Here is a 21,397-nt window from a genome sequence, read left to right as displayed (position 1 = left end):
CAGGGGCCATGTTGGCCGTCACCCAGCTTTCCCAGATCCCTGTATGTGACTATGAAGCAGGGACCATGTTGACTGTCACCCAGCTTTCCCACACTCCTGTATGTGACTATGAAGCAGTCGCCATGTTGGCTGTCACCCAGCTTTCCCACACCCCTGAATGTGACTATGAAGCAGGGGCCATGTTGGCTGTCACCCAGCTTTCCCACACCCCTGTATGTGACTATGAAGCAGGGGCCATGTTGGCTGTCACCCAGCTTTCCCACACCCCTGTATGTGACTATGAAGCAGTGGCCATGTTGGTTGTCACCCAGCTTTCCCACACCCCTGTATGTGACTATGAAGCAGTGGCCATGTTGGTTGTCACCCAGCTTTCCCACACCCCTGTATGTGACTATGAAGCAGGGGCCATGTTGGCTGTCACCCAGCTTTCCCACACCCCTGTATGTGACTATGAAGCAGGGGCCATGTTGGCTGTCACCCAGCTTTCCCACACCCCTGTATGTGACTATGAAGCAGGGGCCATGTTGGCTGTCACCCAGCTTTCCCACACCCCTGAATGTGACTATGAAGCAGGGGCCATATTGGCTGTCACTCAGCTTTCCCACACCCCTGAATGTGACTATGAAGCAGGGGCCATATTGGCTGTCACCCAGCTTTCCCACACCCCTGTATGTGACTATGAAGCAGGGGCCATGTTGGCTGTCACCCAGCTTTCCCACACCCCTGTATGTGACTATGAAGCAGGGGCCATGATGACTGTCACCCAGCTTTCCCACACCCCTGTATGTGACTATGAAGCAGGAACCATATTGGCTGTCACCCAGCTTTCCCACACCCCTGAATGTGACTATGAAGCAGGGGCCATATTGGCTGTCACTCAGCTTTCCCACACCCCTGAATGTGACTATGAAGCAGGGGCCATATTGGCTGTCACCCAGCTTTCCCACACCCCTGTATGTGACTATGAAGCAGGGGCCATGTTGGCTGTCACCCAGCTTTACCACACCCCTGTATGTGACTATGAAGCAGTGGCCATGTTGGCTGTCACCCAGCTTTCCCACACCCCTGTATGTGACTATGAAGCAGGGGCCATGTTGGCTGTCACCCAGCTTTCCCACACCCCTGTATGTGACTATGAAGCAGGGGCCATGTTGGCTGTCACCCAGCTTTCCCACACCCCTGTATGTGACTATGAAGCAGTGGCCATGTTGGCTGTCACCCAGCTTTCCCACACCCCTGAATGTGACTATGAAGCAGGGGCCATGTTGGCCGTCACCCAGCTTTCCCAGATCCCTGTATGTGACTATGAAGCAGGGACCATGTTGACTGTCACCCAGCTTTCCCACACTCCTGTATGTGACTATGAAGCAGTCGCCATGTTGGCTGTCACCCAGCTTTCCCACACCCCTGAATGTGACTATGAAGCAGGGGCCATGTTGGCTGCCACCCAGCTTTCCCACACCCCTGTATGTGACTATGAAGCAGGGGCCATGTTGGCTGTCACCCAGCTTTCCCACACCCCTGTATGTGACTATGAAGCAGGGGCCATGATGACTGTCACCCAGCTTTCCCACACCCCTGTATGTGACTATGAAGCAGGAACCATATTGGCTGTCACCCAGCTTTCCCACACCCCTGAATGTGACTATGAAGCAGGGGCCATATTGGCTGTCACTCAGCTTTCCCACACCCCTGAATGTGACTATGAAGCAGGGACCATGTTGGCTGTCACCCAGCTTTCCCACACCCCTGAATGTGACTATGAAGCAGGGGCCATGTTGGCCGTCACCCAGCTTTCCCAGATCCCTGTATGTGACTATGAAGCAGGGACCATGTTGACTGTCACCCAGCTTTCCCACACTCCTGTATGTGACTATGAAGCAGTCGCCATGTTGGCTGTCACCCAGCTTTCCCACACCCCTGAATGTGACTATGAAGCAGGGGCCATGTTGGCTGTCACCCAGCTTTCCCACACCCCTGTATGTGACTATGAAGCAGGGGCCATGTTGGCTGTCACCCCGCTTTCCCCCCCCCCCCCCCCAGCTCATTACTTCGCGCCTCCTCCGCCTCACTCTCTCCTCAGGTCGCCCACTCCGCTTCTCACTACAACTCCCAGCGTCCCCTGCGCGCCAGTGACGTCATCAGCTGGGGACGGTTCCTACGGCAGCAGCTGGACGGGGTGATGGCGGACCAGCTGAACGTCGGGGTGAACCTGGAGGCCTTCTCCCAGGCCATTCACGCCATCCAGGCGCTGCGCTCCAGCGTCACCAGGGTCTTTGACTGCCTGAAGGATGGCATGAAGAACAAGGAGAGCCAGGAGGCCCGGGAGAGAGCTTTCATCAGCGACTTCCAGGACAACCTGCACTCCGTCAACCGGGACCTCAAGTACGGAGGGGGCGGGGCTTGCTAAGGGCTGAGAGGTGCCAGTGACTACAGCTGCTGTGGAACTACAACTCCCAGCGTGCAGACTGGCTCTTCTGTTCTCACAAACCCCATAGAACTGAATGTTGCTTGATGGGAGTTGTAGTTTTACAAGTCCCAGTATCTCCTGTCAGGGCTTGTGATGTGTGTCCAATAACACTGCCTGCTGTCAGTGAATGGAAACCTCCCCAAACTCTACAGTGGAGGGTTTGTTACAGTTGTATTCAATCCTGTCAGCAGCACAAACCTCTTGTGTTTTGTTACAGTGTATCAGCGCAGGTGAATAGCTCTTACACATTGTGGCACATCACGAAGAGCCACCTTGAGAGCAGCGGTGGGTTGATTTTGTGCCCCAAGTGGTGACATGCCAGTCTTTGTGCGCCCGTCCTGGCATCTACCGTACCCACAGAGTCAGCACTGACTGGTGTTGGCATGGTAACCCCTGGGTGGTTGGTGGCTGGCACTACTGGTGTTGGCATGGTAACCTCTGGTTGGTTGGTGGCAGGCACTGCTGGCATTGGCACGGTAACCCCTGGGTAGTTGGTGGCGGGCACTGCTGGTGTTGGCACGGTAACCTCTGGTTGGTGGCAGGCACTGCTGACATTGGCACGGTAACACCTGGGTAGTTGGTGGCGGGCATTGCTGGTGTTGGCATGGTAACATCTGGGTGGTTGGTGACAGACACTGCTGGTGATAGCATGGTACCACCTCGGTGTTGGTGGTGGGCACTGCTTGCGTTGACATGGTAATACCTGGGTGGTTGGTCGTGGGCACTGCTGATGTTGGCATGGTAACACCTGGGTGACAGGGTGGGCACTGCTGGTGTTGGCATGGTAACCCCTGGGTGGTTGGTGGGCACTTCTGTCGTTGGCGTGGTAACACCTGGGAAGTTGGTGGCGGGCACTACTGGCGTTGGCACAGTAACATTTGGGTGGTTGGTGGCAGACACTGCTGGTGATGGCATGGTACGACCTCGGTGATGGTGGTGGGCACTTCTTGCGTTGCCATGGTAATACCTGGGTGGTTGGTGGGCACTTCTGGCGTTGGCAGGCAATGACAGTGGAGTTTTTGGTATGGCAGAGTAGGGGAGCAGCGATCTGCCACATAATCAGCGCACTCATCTCCTGAAACACTCTGTGCTGCTGGTAGAAGCTGCTCTCTCCCTATGTAACCTCCTTCTCGTTTCGGGGCATGCTGGGAGTTGTAGTGTCGGAATAGCCAGAGGTGTTGATTGATCTCTTTCCCTTCTCTTCAGTGAACTGGAGCGTCTCAGTAACCTGGTGGGGAAGCCGTCTGAGAACCACCCCCTCCATAACAGCGGCCTGCTGAGCCTGGACCCCGTCCACGACAAGACCCCGCAGTACAGCCAGCTGCTGCAGGCCTATAAGTGGTCCAATAAGGTGAGTCCGGACGCCGCCTATTCCAGCTGCGGTGAGACTACTACCCCCAGCGTGCTGGTCACTGGATGCCGATCACTGTCATACTGGTTTCCTACCAGTATAGGTCTCCTCTTGTGTGCCCCCCTTCTTGTGATCAGTGAGGGTCCCAGCTGTTGCACCTTCATGGATCTAGCGTTTGACAACCAGTATGATGTTCGTTACACCTACAGTAGGAGTTGTCACCCAGCTTTTCTTGAACCCCGAATGGTAGATCAGACTAGTGATGTATAACTGGAAAGGTTTGCTATTCATCGGGGCACAGCGGTTGTCACCCACCCTTCCTCACTAGGTGTAATGGGAGGTTGTCAGCCCCCGCCCATTTTACAAACGCATCTGTGATTAACATTGACATTTTCTTCTCATTAGTGTAATATTCTACATTGTAGCAAACCCTCAGCTATGAGAAGTTAGGTCTATACATTATTAAACTACTAAATGTAAAGATGAATGTCTCTATTCAGTGCAAGCAAGCAGCGATCATGAGAACAGTGGGAGGGGGCACTTTGCCAAATGAGGGATTTAGGGTTTTGTGCAGAGCTGAGCATAGTTAAAGGGACACCCGGCCTGTCTTATATATGATCAGTGGAGAGATGAGGGTCTCCATGCATCCAGGTGTAGAGTGTATGGAGAGGTGGCTTCACGGGGGGCACAGAGATGGCCGAGCGAGGCATGTGACCCTGTATCTCCTGAAAGGTTGGGAGCCCACGTATCCTGGAGCTATGCCATACATAGGATCCTCCCTTAAAGGGGTGTTCTCAATTTATCAAGTGATGGAGAACCTTTAGGATATGCCAGCACTTTATGATCTCTGGGACTTCTACAGATCCTGAGGGGGCTGCAGCCCTAAGTTCTGCCTGTACAGCGGTGCCCCCTTCACTGGGGAAAGACATTGAACACTATGTCAGCGCTGCGGCCCCTTCACTCTCCGGATCGAAAAGAGGGCCAAAGCCCCCGGCCTGTCCTAGCCAAACAACCTCACTATATAAGATGGGAATATCCCTTTAATAGTCAAAGACATAAATGGCAGCAGGCTGGCACCTTCCGCCCTGTTGGATTTGTCCTCAGCCGGTAGATGTGGCTGCGCTGTGCCCCGGCTGCTCCGCTGTAACCGCTGCGCTGTGGTCATCCGGTAGATGTAGCTGCGCTGTGCCCCGGCTGCTCCGCTGTTGTCACCCGGTAGATGCACTTGCGCTGTGCCCCGGCTGCTCCGCTGTTGTCACACGGTAGATGCACTTGCGCTGTGCCCCGGCTGCTCCGCTGTTGTCACCCAGTAGATGTAGCTGCGCTGTGCCCCGGCTGCTCCGCTGTTGTCACCCGGTAGATGCACTTGCGCTGTTTTCCGACTACTCTGCTGTTGTCACCCGGTAGATGTAGCTGCGCTGTGCCCCGGCTGCTCCGCTGTTGTCACCCGGTAGATGTAGCTGCGCTGTGCGCCGGATGCTCCGCTGTTGTCACCCGATAGATGTAGATGCGCTGTGCCCCGGCTGCTCCGCTGTTGTCACCAGGTAGATGTAGCTGCGCTGTGCCCCGGCTGCTCCGCTGTTGTCACCCGGTAGATGTAGCTGCGCTGTGCGCCGGATGCTCCGCTGTTGTCACCCGATAGATGTAGCTGCGCTGTGCCCCGACTGCTCCGCTGTTGTCACCCGGTAGATGTAGCTGCGCTGTGCGCCGGATGCTCCGCTGTTGTCACCCGGTAGATGTAGCTGCGCTGTGCCCCGGCTGCTCCGCTGTTGTCACCCGGTAGATGTAGCTGCGCTGTGCCCCGGCTGCTCCGCTGTTGTCACCCGGTAGATGTGGCTGCGCTGTGCCCCGGCTGCTCCGCTGTTGTCACCCGGTAGATGTAGCTGCGCTGTGCCCCGGCTGCTCCGCTGTTGTCACCCGGTAGATGTAGTTGCGCTGTAACCGTTGCGCTGTTGTCACCCGGTAGATGTAGTTGCGCTGTAACCGCTGCGCTGTTGTCACCCGGTAGATGTAGCTGCGCTGTAACTGCTCCGCTGTTGTCACCCGGTAGATGTAGCTGCGCGGTGCCCCGGCTGCTCCGCTGTTGTCACCCGGTAGATGTAGCTGCGATATGCCCCGGCTGCTCCGCTGTTGTCAGCCGGTAGATGTAGCTGCGCTGTTCCCCGGCTGCTCCGCTGTTGTCACCCGGTAGATGTAGCTGCGATGTAACCGCTGCGCTGTTGTCTCCCGGTAGATGTAGCTGCGCTGTGCCCCGGCTGCTCCGCTCTTGTCAGCCGGTAGATGTAGCTGCGCTGTGCCCCGGCTGCTCCGCTCTTGTCAGCCGGTAGATGTAGCTGCGCTGTGCCCCGGCTGCTCCGCTCTTGTCAGCCGGTAGATGTAGCTGCGCTGTGCCCCGGCTGCTCCGCTGTTGTCACCCGGTAGATGTAGCTGCGCTGTGCCCCGGCTGCTCCGCTGTTGTCACCCGGTAGATGTAGCTGCGCTGTTGTCACCCGGTAGATGTAGCTGCGCTGTAACTGCTCCGCTGTTGTCACCCGGTAGATGTAGCTGCGCTGTGCCCCGGCTGCTCCGCTGCTGTGCCCCGGTAGATGTAGCTGCGCTGTTCCCCGGCTGCTCCGCTGTTGTCACCCGGTAGATGTAGCTGCGTGGTGCCCCAGCTGCTCCGCTGTTGTCACCCGGTAGATGTAGCTGCGCTGTGCCCCGGCTGCTCCGCTGTTGTCACCCGGTAGATGTAGCTGCGCTGTGCCCCGGCTGCTCCGCTGTTGTCACCCGGTAGGTGTAGCTGCGCTGTGCCCCGGCTGCTCCGCTGTTGTCACCCGGTAGATGTAGCTGCGCTGTGCGCCGGATGCTCCGCTGTTGTCACCCGATAGATGTAGCTGCGCTGTGCCCCGGCTGCTCCGCTGTTGTCACCCGGTAGATGTAGCTGCGCTGTGCCCCGGCTGCTCCGCTGTTGTCACCCGGTAGATGTAGCTGCGCTGTGCCCCGGCTGCTCCGCTGTTGTCACCCGGTAGATGTAGTTGCGCTGTAACCATTGCGCTGTTGTCACCCGGTAGATGTAGTTGCGCTGTAACCGCTGCGCTGTTGTCACCCAGTAGATGTAGCTGCGCTGTAACTGCTCCGCTGTTGTCACCCGGTAGATGTAGCTGCGCTGTGCCCCGGCTGCTCCGCTGCTGTGCCCCGGTAGATGTAGCTGCGCTGTTCCCCGGCTGCTCCGCTGTTGTCACCCGGTAGATGTAGCTGCGCGGTGCCCCGGCTGCTCCGCTGTTGTCACCCGGTAGATGTAGCTGCGCTGTGCCCCGGCTGCTCCGCTGCTGTGCCCCGGTAGATGTAGCTGCGCTGTTCCCCGGCTGCTCCGCTGTTGTCACCCGGTAGATGTAGCTGTGCGGTGCCCCGGCTGCTCCGCTGTTGTCACCCGGTAGATGTAGCTGCGATATGCCCCGGCTGCTCCGCTGTTGTCACCCGGTAGATTTAGCTGCGCTGTGCCCCGGCTGCTCCGCTGTTGTCACCCGGTAGATGTAGCTGCGCGGTGCCCCGGCTGCTCCGCTGTTGTCACCCGGTAGATGTAGCTGCGCTGTGCCCCGGCTGCTCCGCTGTTGTCACCCGGTAGATGTAGCTGCGCTGTGCCCCGGCTGCTCCGCTGTTGTCACCCGGTAGGTGTAGCTGCGCTGTGCCCCGGCTGCTCCGCTGTTGTCACCCGGTAGATGTAGCTGCGCTGTGCGCCGGATGCTCCGCTGTTGTCACCCGGTAGATGTAGCTGCGCTGTGCCCCGGCTGCTCCGCTGTTGTCACCCGGTAGATGTAGCTGCGCTGTGCTCCGGCTGCTCCGCTGTTGTCACCCGGTAGATGTAGCTGCGCTGTAACCGCTGCGCTGTTGTCACCCGGTAGATGTAGCTGCGCTGTGCCCCGGCTGCTCCGCTGTTGCCACCCGGTAGATGTAGCTGCGCTGTGCCCCGGCTGCTCCGCTGTTGTCACCCGGTAGATATAGCTGCGCTGTAACCGCTGCGCTGTTGTCACCCGGTAGATGTAGCTGCGCTGTGCCCCGGGTGCTCTGCTGTTGTCAACCGGTAGATGTAGCTGCGCTGTGCCCCGGCTGCTCCGCTGTTGTCACCCGGTAGGTGTAGCTGCGCTGTGCGCCGGCTGCTCCGCTGTTGTCACCCGGTAGATGTAGCTGCGCTGTGCGCCGGATGCTCCGCTGTTGTCACCCGATAGATGTAGCTGCGCTGTGCCCCGGCTGCTCCGCTGTTGTCACCCGGTAGATGTAGCTGCGCTGTGCCCCGGCTGCTCCGCTGTTGTCACCCGGTAGATGTAGCTGCGCTGTGCCCCGGCTGCTCCGCTGTGGTCACCCGGTAGATGTAGCTGCGCTGTGCCCCGGCTGCTCCGCTGTTGTCACCCGGTAGATGTAGTTGCGCTGTGCCCCGGCTGCTCCGCTGTTGTCACCCGGTAGATGTAGTTGCGCTGTAACCATTGCGCTGTTGTCACCCGGTAGATGTAGTTGCGCTGTAACCTTTGCGCTGTTGTCACCCGGTAGATGTAGCTGCGCTGTAACCGCTGCGCTGTTGTCACCCGGTAGATGTAGCTGCGCTGTGCCCCGGCTGCTCCGCTGTTGTCACCCGGTAGGTGTAGCTGCGCTGTGCCCCGGCTGCTCCGCTGTTGTCACCCGGTAGATGTAGATGTAGCTGCGCTGTGCGCCGGATGCTCCGCTGTTGTCACCCGATAGATGTAGCTGCGCTGTGCGCCGGATGCTCCGCTGTTGTCACCCGATAGATGTAGCTGCGCTGTGCCCCGGCTGCTCCGCTGTTGTCACCCGGTAGATGTAGCTGCGCTGTGCCCCGGCTGCTCCGCTGTTGTCACCCGGTAGATGTAGCTGCGCGGTGCCCCGGCTGCTCCGCTGTTGTCACCCGGTAGATGTAGCTGCGCTGTAACCGCTGCGCTGTTGTCACCCGGTAGATGTAGCTGCGCGGTGCCCCGGCTGCTCCGCTGTTGTCACCCGGTAGATGTAGCTGCGCTGTAACTGCTGCGCTGTTGTCACCCGTTAGATGTAGCTGCGCGGTGCCCCGGCTGCTCCGCTGTTGTCACCCGGTAGATGTAGCTGCGCTGTGCCCCGGCTGCTCCGCTGTTGTCACCCGGTAGATGTAGCTGCGCTGTAACTGCTGCGCTGTTGTCACCCGGTAGATGTAGCTGTGCTGTAACTGCTGCGCTGTTGTCACCCGGTAGATGTAGCTGCGCGGTGCCCCGCTGCTCCGCTGTTGTCAGCCGTTTTTTTTTTGCTTACCGCAGTAATCTGCAGAGATGAGAACGTGTGATTGATTTATCAGGCGCCGCACGGCACGCTCCATTCATCTTCATACACTCCTCTATCATTTTCCAATCTATCAAAACACCAAATTGAAACCTTCCCTTTTCTGGATTTTTTCTCTGGCCGCGGTGCGGGGAGTCGTTTGGGGCGTCTAGACGCTTCGTATTATAAGCTACATATATCAGGAGGAGCAGCGAGCCGGACACCCCTCATTACTTCACATGGTAAATCGCGGCTTCTGCTCTTCACGGAAAGTCTTGTTATACCCCGCGGTCACTGGGATCCGGCACACCTCGGCGGCTCGTCACACTTCTCCTCCGTTTTTTCCCATCATTGCCTTTCATTTTCCTTAGGATAGACTATGAATTGTGCCCCCTCATTCTGCTGATTAGTGGGGAGCCCCATTGATGTCCTACCCTAAGGTTAACCCTCAATGTAAAACCTTCCAAACCCCTATATCTGATCATTGGGAGTACGACTCCCAGCATCCTCACTGATCAGCTGTTTGAAGACGGCTCGGCGCTTAGGTGACGTCACATGACCTATGTTCTGCTCAGGGTCATTGAGCTGCAATACCAAGCACGTCCACTATACAACGGACGGCGCTGTGCTTTGGCCGCATTCACACATACGTGGATTTTCATTGACCACGGTCCGTGAAAACCCGGCCTGTCGTCCTGCTAAGTGCACGAGCGCACGGCGTCATTGGTTGCTATGACGCCGCGTGTGCTTCGTGCCGCCGCCGCTGTACAGTATTGCACTCGTATAGATCATATGACTGTATTACTGTGCGGCGGCGGCACGAAGCGCACGGCGTCATAGCAACCAATGAAAATCCACATATGTGTGAATGCGGCCTTAAGAGGCTGCATGTTCTTCAGACAGCTGATCAGCAGGGCTATCGGGAGTCTGACCCCCACCGATCAGATTCTCCGGGGAAACCCATTTAATGAACCACTAATGCGCCCGATGACAACTTTTACCGTCGGCAGCATCAGGTTGTAATCTGGCGCATCATCATTGATGTCTCGTTTTGTGGAATGTGATAAAATCCATATTTTTGACTCCGTTTCTCTTCTATGGGGCGGGTTCAGATCCAATATATGGATCCTTCTTCCCATAAAATATGTCTGGTCCGGGGGGGGGGGGGGGGGGGGTTAGAAAAGGATCCGTATTCCAGATCTGTATACATTTACATCTCACTGATTTCTATGGGGATACAGACCCGGCAGCAAGTCGGAAATTTTTTAGGATTCGGCAGCCAAATTGGCAATGAATCTCCAGCGTAGATCCGGCCACTCTCTGCGCCTGCCCCTTTAAATCCGTATGCGCCTCTAGTCCTGGTGGGTTGTGGTTCCGCACTTGAAGCCCCCCCCGCCCCACCCCGGTTTTGTGCCCTTTGAAGTGGCAGCTGTTTTTTGCTGTCCTGTATTTTGTTTTCCCTGCCTCTCAATAATTAATGTGCCCCCCACCCCCATTTGTATATTTGATGAGCGGAGATACGGGCATCTCCTCGCTCCCGCCTCTGCTAACATTACTGCTTGCTTGAGTGACTCGGCGGCAGGCAGATCGCATGCAAGGAGGGAAAGCAGGCCAAGATCGCAGAGGACGCCTGTGAAGGGCAGTGGAGGAGCTGACATCAAACTTCAGTCGCTTAACAAGCCCTCGCCTGGAGTTTGGGAGCTGCGCTCGCCGCTCGGTGAGGTTTAGCATAATCCCTGTGTCAGCGCAGGCAGACCTCCTCCAGTCCAGATCCCTGCCCACAGTTTATACCCCCCGGGGGGGCCCTAGTGCAGAGTGTGCATCTCTAGAACCAACCCCCATGAGCTACGTAGCTTGCTGTCAGTGAATGGAAAATGAGATAAGCTGATCATGACACACTGTAATGAGCCAGTTGGCCGCCATCTGGAGAAGTCTCAGCATTTGGATGCAAACAAGGTTTCCATTCATTGACAGCTAGTAGAGGATGGCAATCTAAGGCCTACCACTTCGCAGCTGAGTGTTTGCTGCAGTTACATCCAATTAAGTTACTCCTCTGTGAGCTTGAAATCATCAACATAGCCTCTCCGAGTTTCCAAAACACTGCCTTTCAGTTCCTCGCCGTTTTAATATCTTTGCTAGCGGTCAGTGAATAGAAGCATTCTTGTTTACACCCAGACCTAATAGGTCTCACAGCTGAGGGTGTGCTACTGTTGCGTCCAGTTCAGGCGTCCTCTGCGAGCTAAACACCTCAACACAAATCTCTCTCCTGTCCTGAGCAGTTTGTTACAATGTATCAGTGCTGGAGCTCAGGCTGTTTAATGCACAGGGGTTTGTGTAGACTGGATACCATTGTAGCAAACCCTCAGCTGTGAAAAATGTTTCCAGCCTCTGGATGCAAATAAGAATGATCCTGTTCCCTGACTGCAAGCAGAGATCTTGAAAACGGTAAGTCATTGAAACAGAAAGTATGTCGGAAAATTGCAGAACTATTTGTACTAATTGGGGCAGAACCCTTAAATATAAAGCTACGTTTCTAGCGGCGCCTGGTAGTGGTTTTCTTCTGGGGCCCATAGGGCCGGGCGATGACTTCTTATAAGGAGACTGATACAAAGTCGTGTTCTTGTAACATCGGGGCGTGCCGTCTCTAGCGTTGCGCTCTCCGTGCATCATTTTGTTAAGGTTTAGCCGCCCGCGTTGCATTCGCCCCAGGATAAGTCATTTGCATGAAATCTCTGGTGACTGCGGAACCGGGATGGAAACGATCGGCGTCTTATTAATGTGGAGGAGACGAGGATTTCTCTCTCGCTTTTTCACATCACTTAAAAGTGGGAAAGCCGCCACCGAATTGAATGTGTTAAAAAACAAAAAACCTAAAAAAAAAAGTGCGGTCAGCGCAGTGACTTCATGGGATTGGTCTGTTCATAGGGGTCGGGGGTCTGGCTTTATGTAATCGCGGTCTGGTGTCTGGCGGCCATCTTGGCTGCAGAGGGTCGTGTCATGCCCCGCCTCCTGAGGCCCTGCGCTAGGCATCACACAGGATGTTGGGTTGGAGTGCTCCTTAGTGCAGGAGGGTCGATCACCTATATCAGGGGTCTCTGTGCAGGTGGTGAATGCGCAGTCACTATAGCTGTGTCCCCCATATCTCTCGCTTAGAGACCCCCTGTATCCTGCCCATTGGGACCCCTGTATAAATATATCCCCCATAGGACCCCCTATATAGATGTATCCCAGGGGTCCCGTCAATAGTGACCCCCCCCCAATATAGATGTATCCCAAGTGTCCTGTCCATGGTGCCCCCCCCTTATTGATGTGTCCCGTCCATAGTGACCCCCCCATATAGATGTATCCCAGGTGTCCCGTCCATGGTGCCCCCCCATATAGATGTATCCCAGGGGTCCCGTCCATAGTGACCCCCCCCCCTTATTGATGTATCCCAGGTGTCCTGTCCATAGTGACCCCCCCCCCCTTATTGATGTATCCCAGGTGTCCTGTCCATAGTGACCCCCCCCCCCTTATTGATGTATCCCAGGTGTCCCGTCCATAGTGACCCCCCCCCCCCTTATTGATGTATCCCAGGTGTCCTGTCCATAGTGACCCCCCCCCCCTTATTGATGTATCCCAGGTGTCCCGTCCATAGTGACCCCCCCCCCCTTATTGATGTATCCCAGGTGTCCTGTCCATAGTGACCCCCCCCCCTTATTGATGTATCCCAGGTGTCCCGTCCATGGTGCCCCCCCATATAGATGTATCCCAGGTGTCCCGTCCATAGTGACCCCCCCCCCTTATTGATGTATCCCAGGTGTCCTGTCCATAGTGACCCCCCCCCCCCCTTATTGATGTATCCCAGGTGTCCTGTCCATAGTGACCCCCCCCCCCCTTATTGATGTATCCCAGGTGTCCCGTCCATAGTGACCCCCCCCCTTATTGATGTATCCCAGGTGTCCCGTCCATGGTGCCCCCCCCCTTATTGATGTATCCCAGGTGTCCCGTCCATGGTGACCCCCCCCTTATTGATGTATCCCAGGTGTCCCGTCCATGGTGACCCCCCCCCCTTATTGATGTATCCCAGTTGTCCTGTCCATAGTGACCCCCCCCCTCCTTATTGATGTATCCCAGGTGTCCCGTCCATGGTGCCCCCCCCTTATTGATGTATCCCAGGTGTCCCGTCCATGGTGACCCCCCCCCTTATTGATGTATCCCAGGTGTCCCGTCCATAGTGACCCCCCCCCTTATTGATGTATCCCAGGTGTCCCGTCCATAGTGACCCCCCCCCTTATTGATGTATCCCAGGTGTCCCGTCCATGGTGCCCCCCCCTTATTGATGTATCCCAGGTGTCCCGTCCATGGTGCCCCCCCCCTTATTGATGTATCCCAGGTGTCCCGTCCATGGTGACCCCCCCCCTTATTGATGTATCCCAGGTGTCCCGTCCATGGTGACCCCCCCCTTATTGATGTATCCCAGGTGTCCTGTCCATAGTGACCCCCCCCTTATTGATGTATCCCAGGTGTCCCGTCCATGGTGACCCCCCCCCCCTTATTGATGTATCCCAGGTGTCCCGTCCATGGTGACCCCCCCCCCCCTTATTGATGTATCCCAGGTGTCCCGTCCATGGTGCCCCCCCCCTTATTGATGTATCCCAGGTGTCCCGTCCATGGTGCCCCCCCCTTATTGATGTATCCCAGGTGTCCCGTCCATGGTGCCCCCCCCCTTATTGATGTATCCCAGGTGTCCCGTCCATGCTGACCCCCCCCCCTTTATTGATGTATCCCAGGTGTCCCGTCCATAGTGACCCCCCCTTATTGATGTATCCCAGGTGTCCCGTCCATAGTGACCCCCCCTTATTGATGTATCCCAGGTGTCCCGTCCATAGTGACCCCCCCCCTTATTGATGTATCCCAGGTGTCCCGTCCATAGTGACCCCCCCCCTTATTGATGTATCCCAGGTGTCCCGTCCATAGTGACCCCCCCCCTTATTGATGTATCCCAGGTGTCCCGTCCATAGTGACCCCCCCCCCTTATTGATGTATCCCAGGTGTCCCGTCCATGCTGACCCCCCCCCCCTTATTGATGTATCCCAGGTGTCCCGTCCATAGTGACCCCCCCCCCCCTTATTGATGTATCCCAGGTGTCCCGTCCATAGTGACCCCCCCCCCCCCTTATTGATGTATCCCAGGTGTCCCGTCCATAGTGACCCCCCCCCCTTATTGATGTATCCCAGGTGTCCCGTCCATAGTGACCCCCCCCCTTATTGATGTATCCCAGGTGTCCCGTCCATAGTGACCCCCCCTTATTGATGTATCCCAGGTGTCCCGTCCATAGTGACCCCCCCCCTTATTGATGTATCCCAGGTGTCCCGTCCATAGTGACCCCCCCCCTTATTGATGTATCCCAGGTGTCCCGTCCATAGTGACCCCCCCCCCTTATTGATGTATCCCAGGTGTCCCGTCCATGCTGACCCCCCCCCCCCTTATTGATGTATCCCAGGTGTCCCGTCCATAGTGACCCCCCCCCCCCCCTTATTGATGTATCCCAGGTGTCCCGTCCATAGTGACCCCCCCCCCCCTTATTGATGTATCCCAGGTGTCCCGTCCATAGTGACCCCCCCCCCCTTATTGATGTATCCCAGGTGTCCCGTCCATAGTGACCCCCCCCTTATTGATGTATCCCAGGTGTCCCGTCCATAGTGACCCCCCCCCTTATTGATGTATCCCAGGTGTCCCGTCCATAGTGACCCCCCCTATATAGATGTGTCCCGTCCATAGTGACCCCCCATATAGATGTGTCCCGTCCATAGTGACCCCCTCTTATAGATGTATCCCAGGTGTCCCGTCCATAGTGACCCCCCCCCTTATTGATGTATCCCAGGTGTCCCGTCCATAGTGACCCCCCCCTTATTGATGTATCCCAGGTGTCCCGTCCATAGTGACCCCCCCCCCTTATTGATGTATCCCAGGTGTCCCGTCTATAGTGACCCCCCTATATAGATGTATCCCAGGTGTCCCGTCCATAGTGACCCCCCCTATATAGATGTGTCCCGTCCATAGTGACCCCCCATATAGATGTGTCCCGTTCATAGTGACCCCCTCTTATAGATGTATCCCAGGTGTCCCGTCCATAGTGACCCCCTCTTATAGATGTATCCCAGGTGTCCCGTCCATAGCGACCCCCCCCCCCCTGATAGATGTGTCCCGTCCGTGGTGACCCCCCCCCGATAGATGTGTCCCGTCCGTGGTGCCCCCCCCCCCCCACCCCTTTATAGATGTGTCCCACATTTTTTTCCCTACCAATAATCCGATCTGCAATTCTTTGACTTTGGGAGCCGGTGCTCCTTGCTGCGGTCGATAGATCCTTGTGAGGCCTCCCGCCCTCAATAAGCCGCCATTGATCAGCTGCAGGTACTCGGCGTCAATGCAGTAAAATCCCATAAATTGTGATATTTAAAGGGCCAGTAACCTACAGTGTGGAGAGAGGAGCAGATGATGCTAGTCACACACAGATACGTTATCCTTTGCACGGATGGCGTTCATCATTTGTCCGCCCCGTCTCCTCTCCTCCTTGGTTCTGGGTCCTGTTCCAAGGGACGTCGCTGTAAGTCCTTGTATCTGGATTCGGCCTTGGATATGAGCCCTGATGACGGCCGTCCTGCCAACGCTCCGTCCTCCTGGGAGAGGAGAAGACGTCTCGTCTTGAGCGCCCGCCATTTATACGAAAGAAGAAAACTTTTTTTTTCATGGGCCACAGGCGCGAGTGCGGAAAGCGGTCAGGAGATGATAATTGTGCTGCCAACACCTTCATCGCCGCGTTTTCACTGGAGATCACAGGATGCGCATTTATTTCTGGATGTCGTATAAGACCCCCGTGTTCTGTAATATTCCCTGTTATTGGGGGGGGGGGGTCACTGGGTAATTGAAAACGGAATTCTACAGTGTATAATTTTCCAGTTGTCTGGATGATGCAGCCTGCAGTGTAAAGAATGGAGGTTTTCATTCTGGTCATCCAGGCTCATACGCCTCATTTTAAGGGACTGCCTCATACGTCCTCGCTCAGGGCCGGCTCATGGGTTGTCAGGATGGGAATTCTGATGAGACGTAGCATGGACGGATGTATTAGTACAGGCCGGGGGAGAAGCATCCTTACCTGTACAGACAAATAACCGCCATTCTTTACACTGCAGGCTGCACCCAGAGAGCTGAAGCGTGCGCAATGCAACAGTCACACCATAATTCTATTTCACCAACATCTCCCAGACCTTCATCATGTCCAGAAACTTTACTGATCTTGTCTGCTGCTCCATTCACATCCAGAGCAGCATATATGTAACCCTGACTATATAAGACATGCTCCAGTTGAGGTACAAGCTGCGGGTGGTATACATCCATAGGTGCCTGCAAGGTCCTGCTGTACCTCTGTTTGCATTGGAGGAGGGTAGAAGGGGGTCTCCTTCCTGTTTGGATGCAGCTTTGGATGTGACTGGAGTAGGATGTAACAGATTATCATCACATCTTCAAGGTCCGAACCCCCCTGTCGGACCGTGACCCCAGTAGCGTTACCAGCGCTCCAAGTGTTTTTTTTTTTTTTGTTTTTTTTTATGGTTCCGCCGCGTTTCCCAGAAACTGTTGGCGTTTTCCCGGCGGGCCGCGCCGAGATCCGTTTAATCTGCTGAATCGCGTATGAAATATTTACTCATTCATTCCGGGACTCCATACATTTTTCAGTCGCTGTTGATAATCAGCCGTTTAACAAATAAAAGCGCGTCCGAGCGGTGGATGAAACGAATGCTAATGGCGCGGTTCGTCCCTGCGGTGGAGGGCGCTTCTACCTGACAACCGCGCCGTCCTCGTCACTTATTTCATCTTCAAGCTGAGAAAAGAGACGCTGAAAAATACCCCCCCCCCCCCCCCAAAAACAATCCGCTGGCTCCCTCCCACTCCTCCAAAAAGTTTATTTCAAGGAAGAATATGCTCAGAACCCGGCGCCATCTGTTCAGACGTCTTACATAAGTTTTCGTATGTAGAGATGTTAATGGGGGGAGGGGCAGCAGAGAGCACCCCGTATGGTCCTCAGAAGTGACGCTCTGCAGCAGCTCTGTGACTTTAGGGGATTGCGTTGTGAGCAGTTGCCTGTTGCAGTCCCGGAGAGTCGGCGCCTGTAATCCGGTAGCGGTTCGTTTGCTGTGGATTGTCGGCCAGAGAAGCGGCTGGCGTGGGCAGCGGGGGAGATTTACGCCCCAAAAATGCCCCTTTCTTGTTTTAAAAAAAATTGTCCAAAAAAGTAGGCGTGGCTAAGAAGTCGTTACCTGTGCGCCAAATGTAATGACGGCATACGCTATTATTTGGCGTAAAGTAACAGGGTAATTGCTCGAAAGGTAATTCCTTACATGTATTTGCCTGAATAGCAATTACTATATAGAGTGGAAGGCTTTGGTGCAGCTCCTGTAGTGGCTTCTCGGTTCTCACAGCTGAAGGTTTGTTACAGTGTATCCAGCACTCAGCAGCCGCAATCAGGCGGCATACAATTGTAACAAAGCCTCAGCTGTGGGAAGGGTTAGATCTGTACAGGATTTCGTGCTGTATACAGGAAAGTTCCTGTTCTTTGACAGCAAGCGGAGATCTTGAAAGGATAAAAGACGACATGCTCAGTAAATCATAGCCGCTGCATGTTTAGGGTCTTTCCATCCTGCGCTTCCTGTTTTGTGAATACAATGCCAAGACTACAGTTAAGGCCTCTTGCACACAAACGTATTTTCTTTCCGTGTCCATTCCGGGTTTTTTTGCGGACCGTATGCGGAACCATTGACTTCAATGGGTCCGCCAAAAAAAAACGGAAGTTACTCCGTGTGCATTCCGTTTCCGTATGTCCGTATTTCCGTTCGGCAAAAAAATAGAACATGTCCTATTATTGTATGAATTACGGACAAGGATAGTGCTGTTCTATTAGGGTCCATTCGCACCTCCGTAGGTGTTTTGCGGTCCGCAAATTGCGGATCTGCAAAACACGGACACCGGCAATGTGCACATCGCCGCCTCTATCATAGAAAATGCCTTTTCTTGTCCGCAATTGCTCACAAGAATAGGACATGTTAAAAAAAAATCGGGAATGGAAATGCGGAATCGGAAGAGCGGATCCGGAAATGCCGATGCGGACAGCACATAGTGTGCTGTCCGCATCCGTTCTGGCCCCATTGAAAATGAATGGTCCGGATCCGTTTCGCAATTATGCGGAACGGGTGCGGACCCATTCATACGGACGTGTGAATGGACCCTTAGAGGCCCGCTGTTCCGTTCCACAAAATACGGAATGCACACGGATGTCATCCATATTTGTTGCGGACCGCAAAATACATATGGTCGTGTAAGACGGACACACAGCTGAGCTTGGCTGGGGTGGTTATAGAAAGCAGGGTGACGGCCCCATATATTCTGGGTGACGTCGCGTCCCTTTATGGCTCCCCCTCCCGCCCTATTATGCCCTGAGTGATGGGCGGCAGGCGCTGGCGTTACGCTCCGGACCGTGTCCATATTGTCGATTCCCCGCCAGGAAGTTACCATAATTACTGCGCCATCAATCATCGCTGATTAGCGGCAGCGGGCGCCCTCTCCATAAATCTGCGCGGTCAATTGAGCGCGGACAGCTTCCTTGTAGCCTATTATCCCTGGGAGGGAGGGAGCGCTGCTCTGTGCCAAGAGTCATGTTAGCGCAGCCGCCAGGAGGTCTGACACATTGGCGGATGCCATGACAGCTGCTCCTCCTGGCGGAGAGGGTTAATGATTCGGGAGTCCATTATAAGGAGCATGCGCGCTGACTGGCGTTTCCTTATACCGCAGTAAGGGGCGCTAAACGGGGCGCAGGTCGTTACATCTGACTGGTGCAGGCCAAAGGAAGCCACGCCCCTCCCACTAAGCCCCTCCCACTTAAAAATAAAGGGATGTAGAAAAAAAAAGGGTTTTCAGAACTGATGCCCAAAAAGGGTCATGATCATTCTTCCCTCTAGTGTTTATATTCCCCACCACTTTCAAGATCTCTGCTGCCTGTAAATGAATGGGACCATTCTTGTTTATATCAGCCCTGTACAGACCTGATACCACTCACAGCTGAGGGTTTGTTACCTTTGTATCCAGTGATGTGAACAGAGCCCGGACTGATACGTTTTAGGCTCCGTTCACACTTTGGTGGTGGGAAAGCCCCCGACACGTACACATCATGCATTTCTACGGCCCTAGGCGATCGGCGTATGGCGAGAGGGTCCTATTGGCGGATGCCGGGTGTCCCATTCTGCACTATTATGGTTACCGGCCCTTTAAAGCTCCTCGTACATTCACCTGACATGGCGGCCGTCGAGGAGGTTGATAATCTCCAGACATGGCCGCCGCTTTGCGGTTCCGTTCTCGTCCCCATCAGTCTGGTTCTCTCCTGCCGCTCCCTAATGATTCCGGCGCCGGTCGGTTGACGCCCCCGCTCCGCAGCTGAAGGGTTCGTTAGTGTGAAACAGAAATTACGAGGGGGCAGAGATTACGACGAAGACGCTTTTAATCATCTGCAGCCAGAACTTTTTCCTTTTTGTCGCCCTTTATTTTTTCCGGTCCTGCGCTGTACCCGGCGCTCGCCTCATTACCAGGCGGATAGCGAGGTCAGGATAATGAGGCGCATTGCGGGGGAGTATCCTCCAATCAGCGAGGCGTCTCTGCCCCCCCAGTTCTGTGTCTGATTCTTACCAGCCCATTGTCATCAGTTACCCCCCGTCAGAGGAAGCGGGGGCTTCGCCATAACCGGTCTGATCCTTTGTTGCTCCCTCCCCAGTGATGTGCGGGTTTGGGGGTTCAATGCCAGGAGCCCTTTGATGTTTTGCCGGCAGGTTAGGCGTCCCCCCTCCCCCACAGACACAATCAGAGGGAAGCTGAGGTTTGGGGCGCTGTTTGTCGGGGTCCCTACACTGCAGAGCTGGTGGTCTGGGCTTCCATGCAATCTAGTCCACAGAGCTGGCACTCGCATCTGTGGCAGTAGTTGCCTCCTGTCAGTGTCTGATTTGACGTACCCTTTACCCAGTGGCACTGGAAGGGTTACCATTGATCGCCACTCGGGGGGGGGGGGGGGGGGGGTGATTTGTATTGAGGGTCTGGGACTCAGTAAAATCAGTGAATGCAGTCAATTTCCCACAGTCTGTAAAGTCCCGGCTGTGGCGGGATTAGGGGGGGATTAAACCGCCTCCCTGCACCCTCCTCCGAGCTGCGCCCCTCACCCACCCCCATCAGAACTATCGATACGAAGCTTCTGCGTCTGCTGAGGCGGTGTTTTCCATCATCCGCTACGTATTTATCCGGAACAATCAGTGACCAGTGATATCTGCAAATTGCTACCCCCGTCATCTATCTAACTCCTATCTGTGGATGCTGAGAGTAGTAGTCTTGCTGCATCATGTACGATACGACTTGTGATTCTTTGCGTAACTTTTAACCCTCATGACAATAAAAGGGATAAATCCAAAATCTCCAGACAAGCCTGACCGCGCAGTGTCCGCCATAACAGCCGCGTTATCCAGGCTGAGCCGCCGCCATATATCGAGGCAGGTGTAATAAAGCAGGCTCCCGACTGTCGTCCTCCGCACCTGCGACAGCCCCTTTTACTGACACACAGTGACGTCTCCGTCAGTAAATGTGATGCTCTCCGTTAATGAGGATGATCTAGGAATTAGCTTTTTTTTATATATTTTTTTTTTTCTTTGCTGTTGCTGCAGAAAACCGGCCTAATTGCATAAGTAAGTGCCCCCCGCTGTGTGTGTACGTGCCCCTGCGTTCTGCTGTCAGGGGCGGGGGGCTCAGCGTTTCCGACTGTGAGTTTAATTCTCGCTCCGTATGTCCCTTTGACCCGACCTTGTCAACCGTAAGCCGCTCTCGGTTATGTGAAAATGCAGTTGTTGGAGATTTATTTTAATTTCCAGTTGGCGCTCCGCCAGCGCAGCCGCCAGGAGGAAGGTCAAGAAGAGGCTTTGCGTCTTTCCATTAGGAGCGAGGCGAAATTGCGCGGCGTGCAAAGAGCAGTGTAGTGTGTCCTGACGTGTTAAGTGTTTAGAGGGCGGCGGCGTCTTTTATGTTTAACCGGTGCTGAGATTTAAAGGGGCCGCCCTGCAACGTCCTAATAGACTTTGTGTCAGTTCCTCACCTTTTCAGGATCTCTGCTTGCTGCATGTGAGTGGAAACCATCCGTAGACATTTATTGCTTAGATTCCGATGCTGACACCCTGGATCTAGTCCTGCTCACAGAGCTGGAGGTTTTTTTGCAGTGTGTGTTGAAAATAGCGTAAAAG

The 21,397-nt window shown here is 55.1% G+C and overlaps 2 protein-coding genes across 3 annotated transcripts in view; one reads left to right on the top strand and one right to left on the bottom strand.

The window, feature by feature from the left end:
• Window positions 1-2,117, bottom strand: part of NTNG2 (netrin G2) — a 130,838-nt gene extending 128,721 nt beyond the window's left edge. Inside the window, exon 1 of one of the 2 annotated variants that reach the window (XM_040405933.1) lies at window positions 2,052-2,117. The gene's annotated coding sequence lies outside the window, so the exon portion shown is untranslated. The remainder of the gene's footprint in view (window positions 1-2,051) is intronic. The other variant, XM_040405930.1, reaches the window with a different exon arrangement.
• Window positions 2,118-2,153: 36 nt separating this feature from the next.
• The window catches only part of MED27 (mediator complex subunit 27), a 124,964-nt gene continuing 105,720 nt past the window's right edge, over window positions 2,154-21,397 (top strand). Inside the window, exons 1-2 of the mRNA XM_040405934.1 lie at window positions 2,154-2,385; window positions 3,677-3,821. Of these exons, the coding sequence (XP_040261868.1) occupies window positions 2,183-2,385; window positions 3,677-3,821 (348 nt within the window). The 5' untranslated portion in view covers window positions 2,154-2,182. The remainder of the gene's footprint in view (window positions 2,386-3,676; window positions 3,822-21,397) is intronic.

The sequence above is a fragment of the Bufo bufo genome, chromosome 8 (genome assembly GCF_905171765.1).
Source record: "Bufo bufo chromosome 8, aBufBuf1.1, whole genome shotgun sequence".
Lineage (NCBI taxonomy): Eukaryota > Metazoa > Chordata > Amphibia > Anura > Bufonidae > Bufo > Bufo bufo.
The sequence above is the reverse complement of the archived record's forward strand: the minus strand, read 5'-3'. Positions and strand labels throughout refer to the sequence as shown.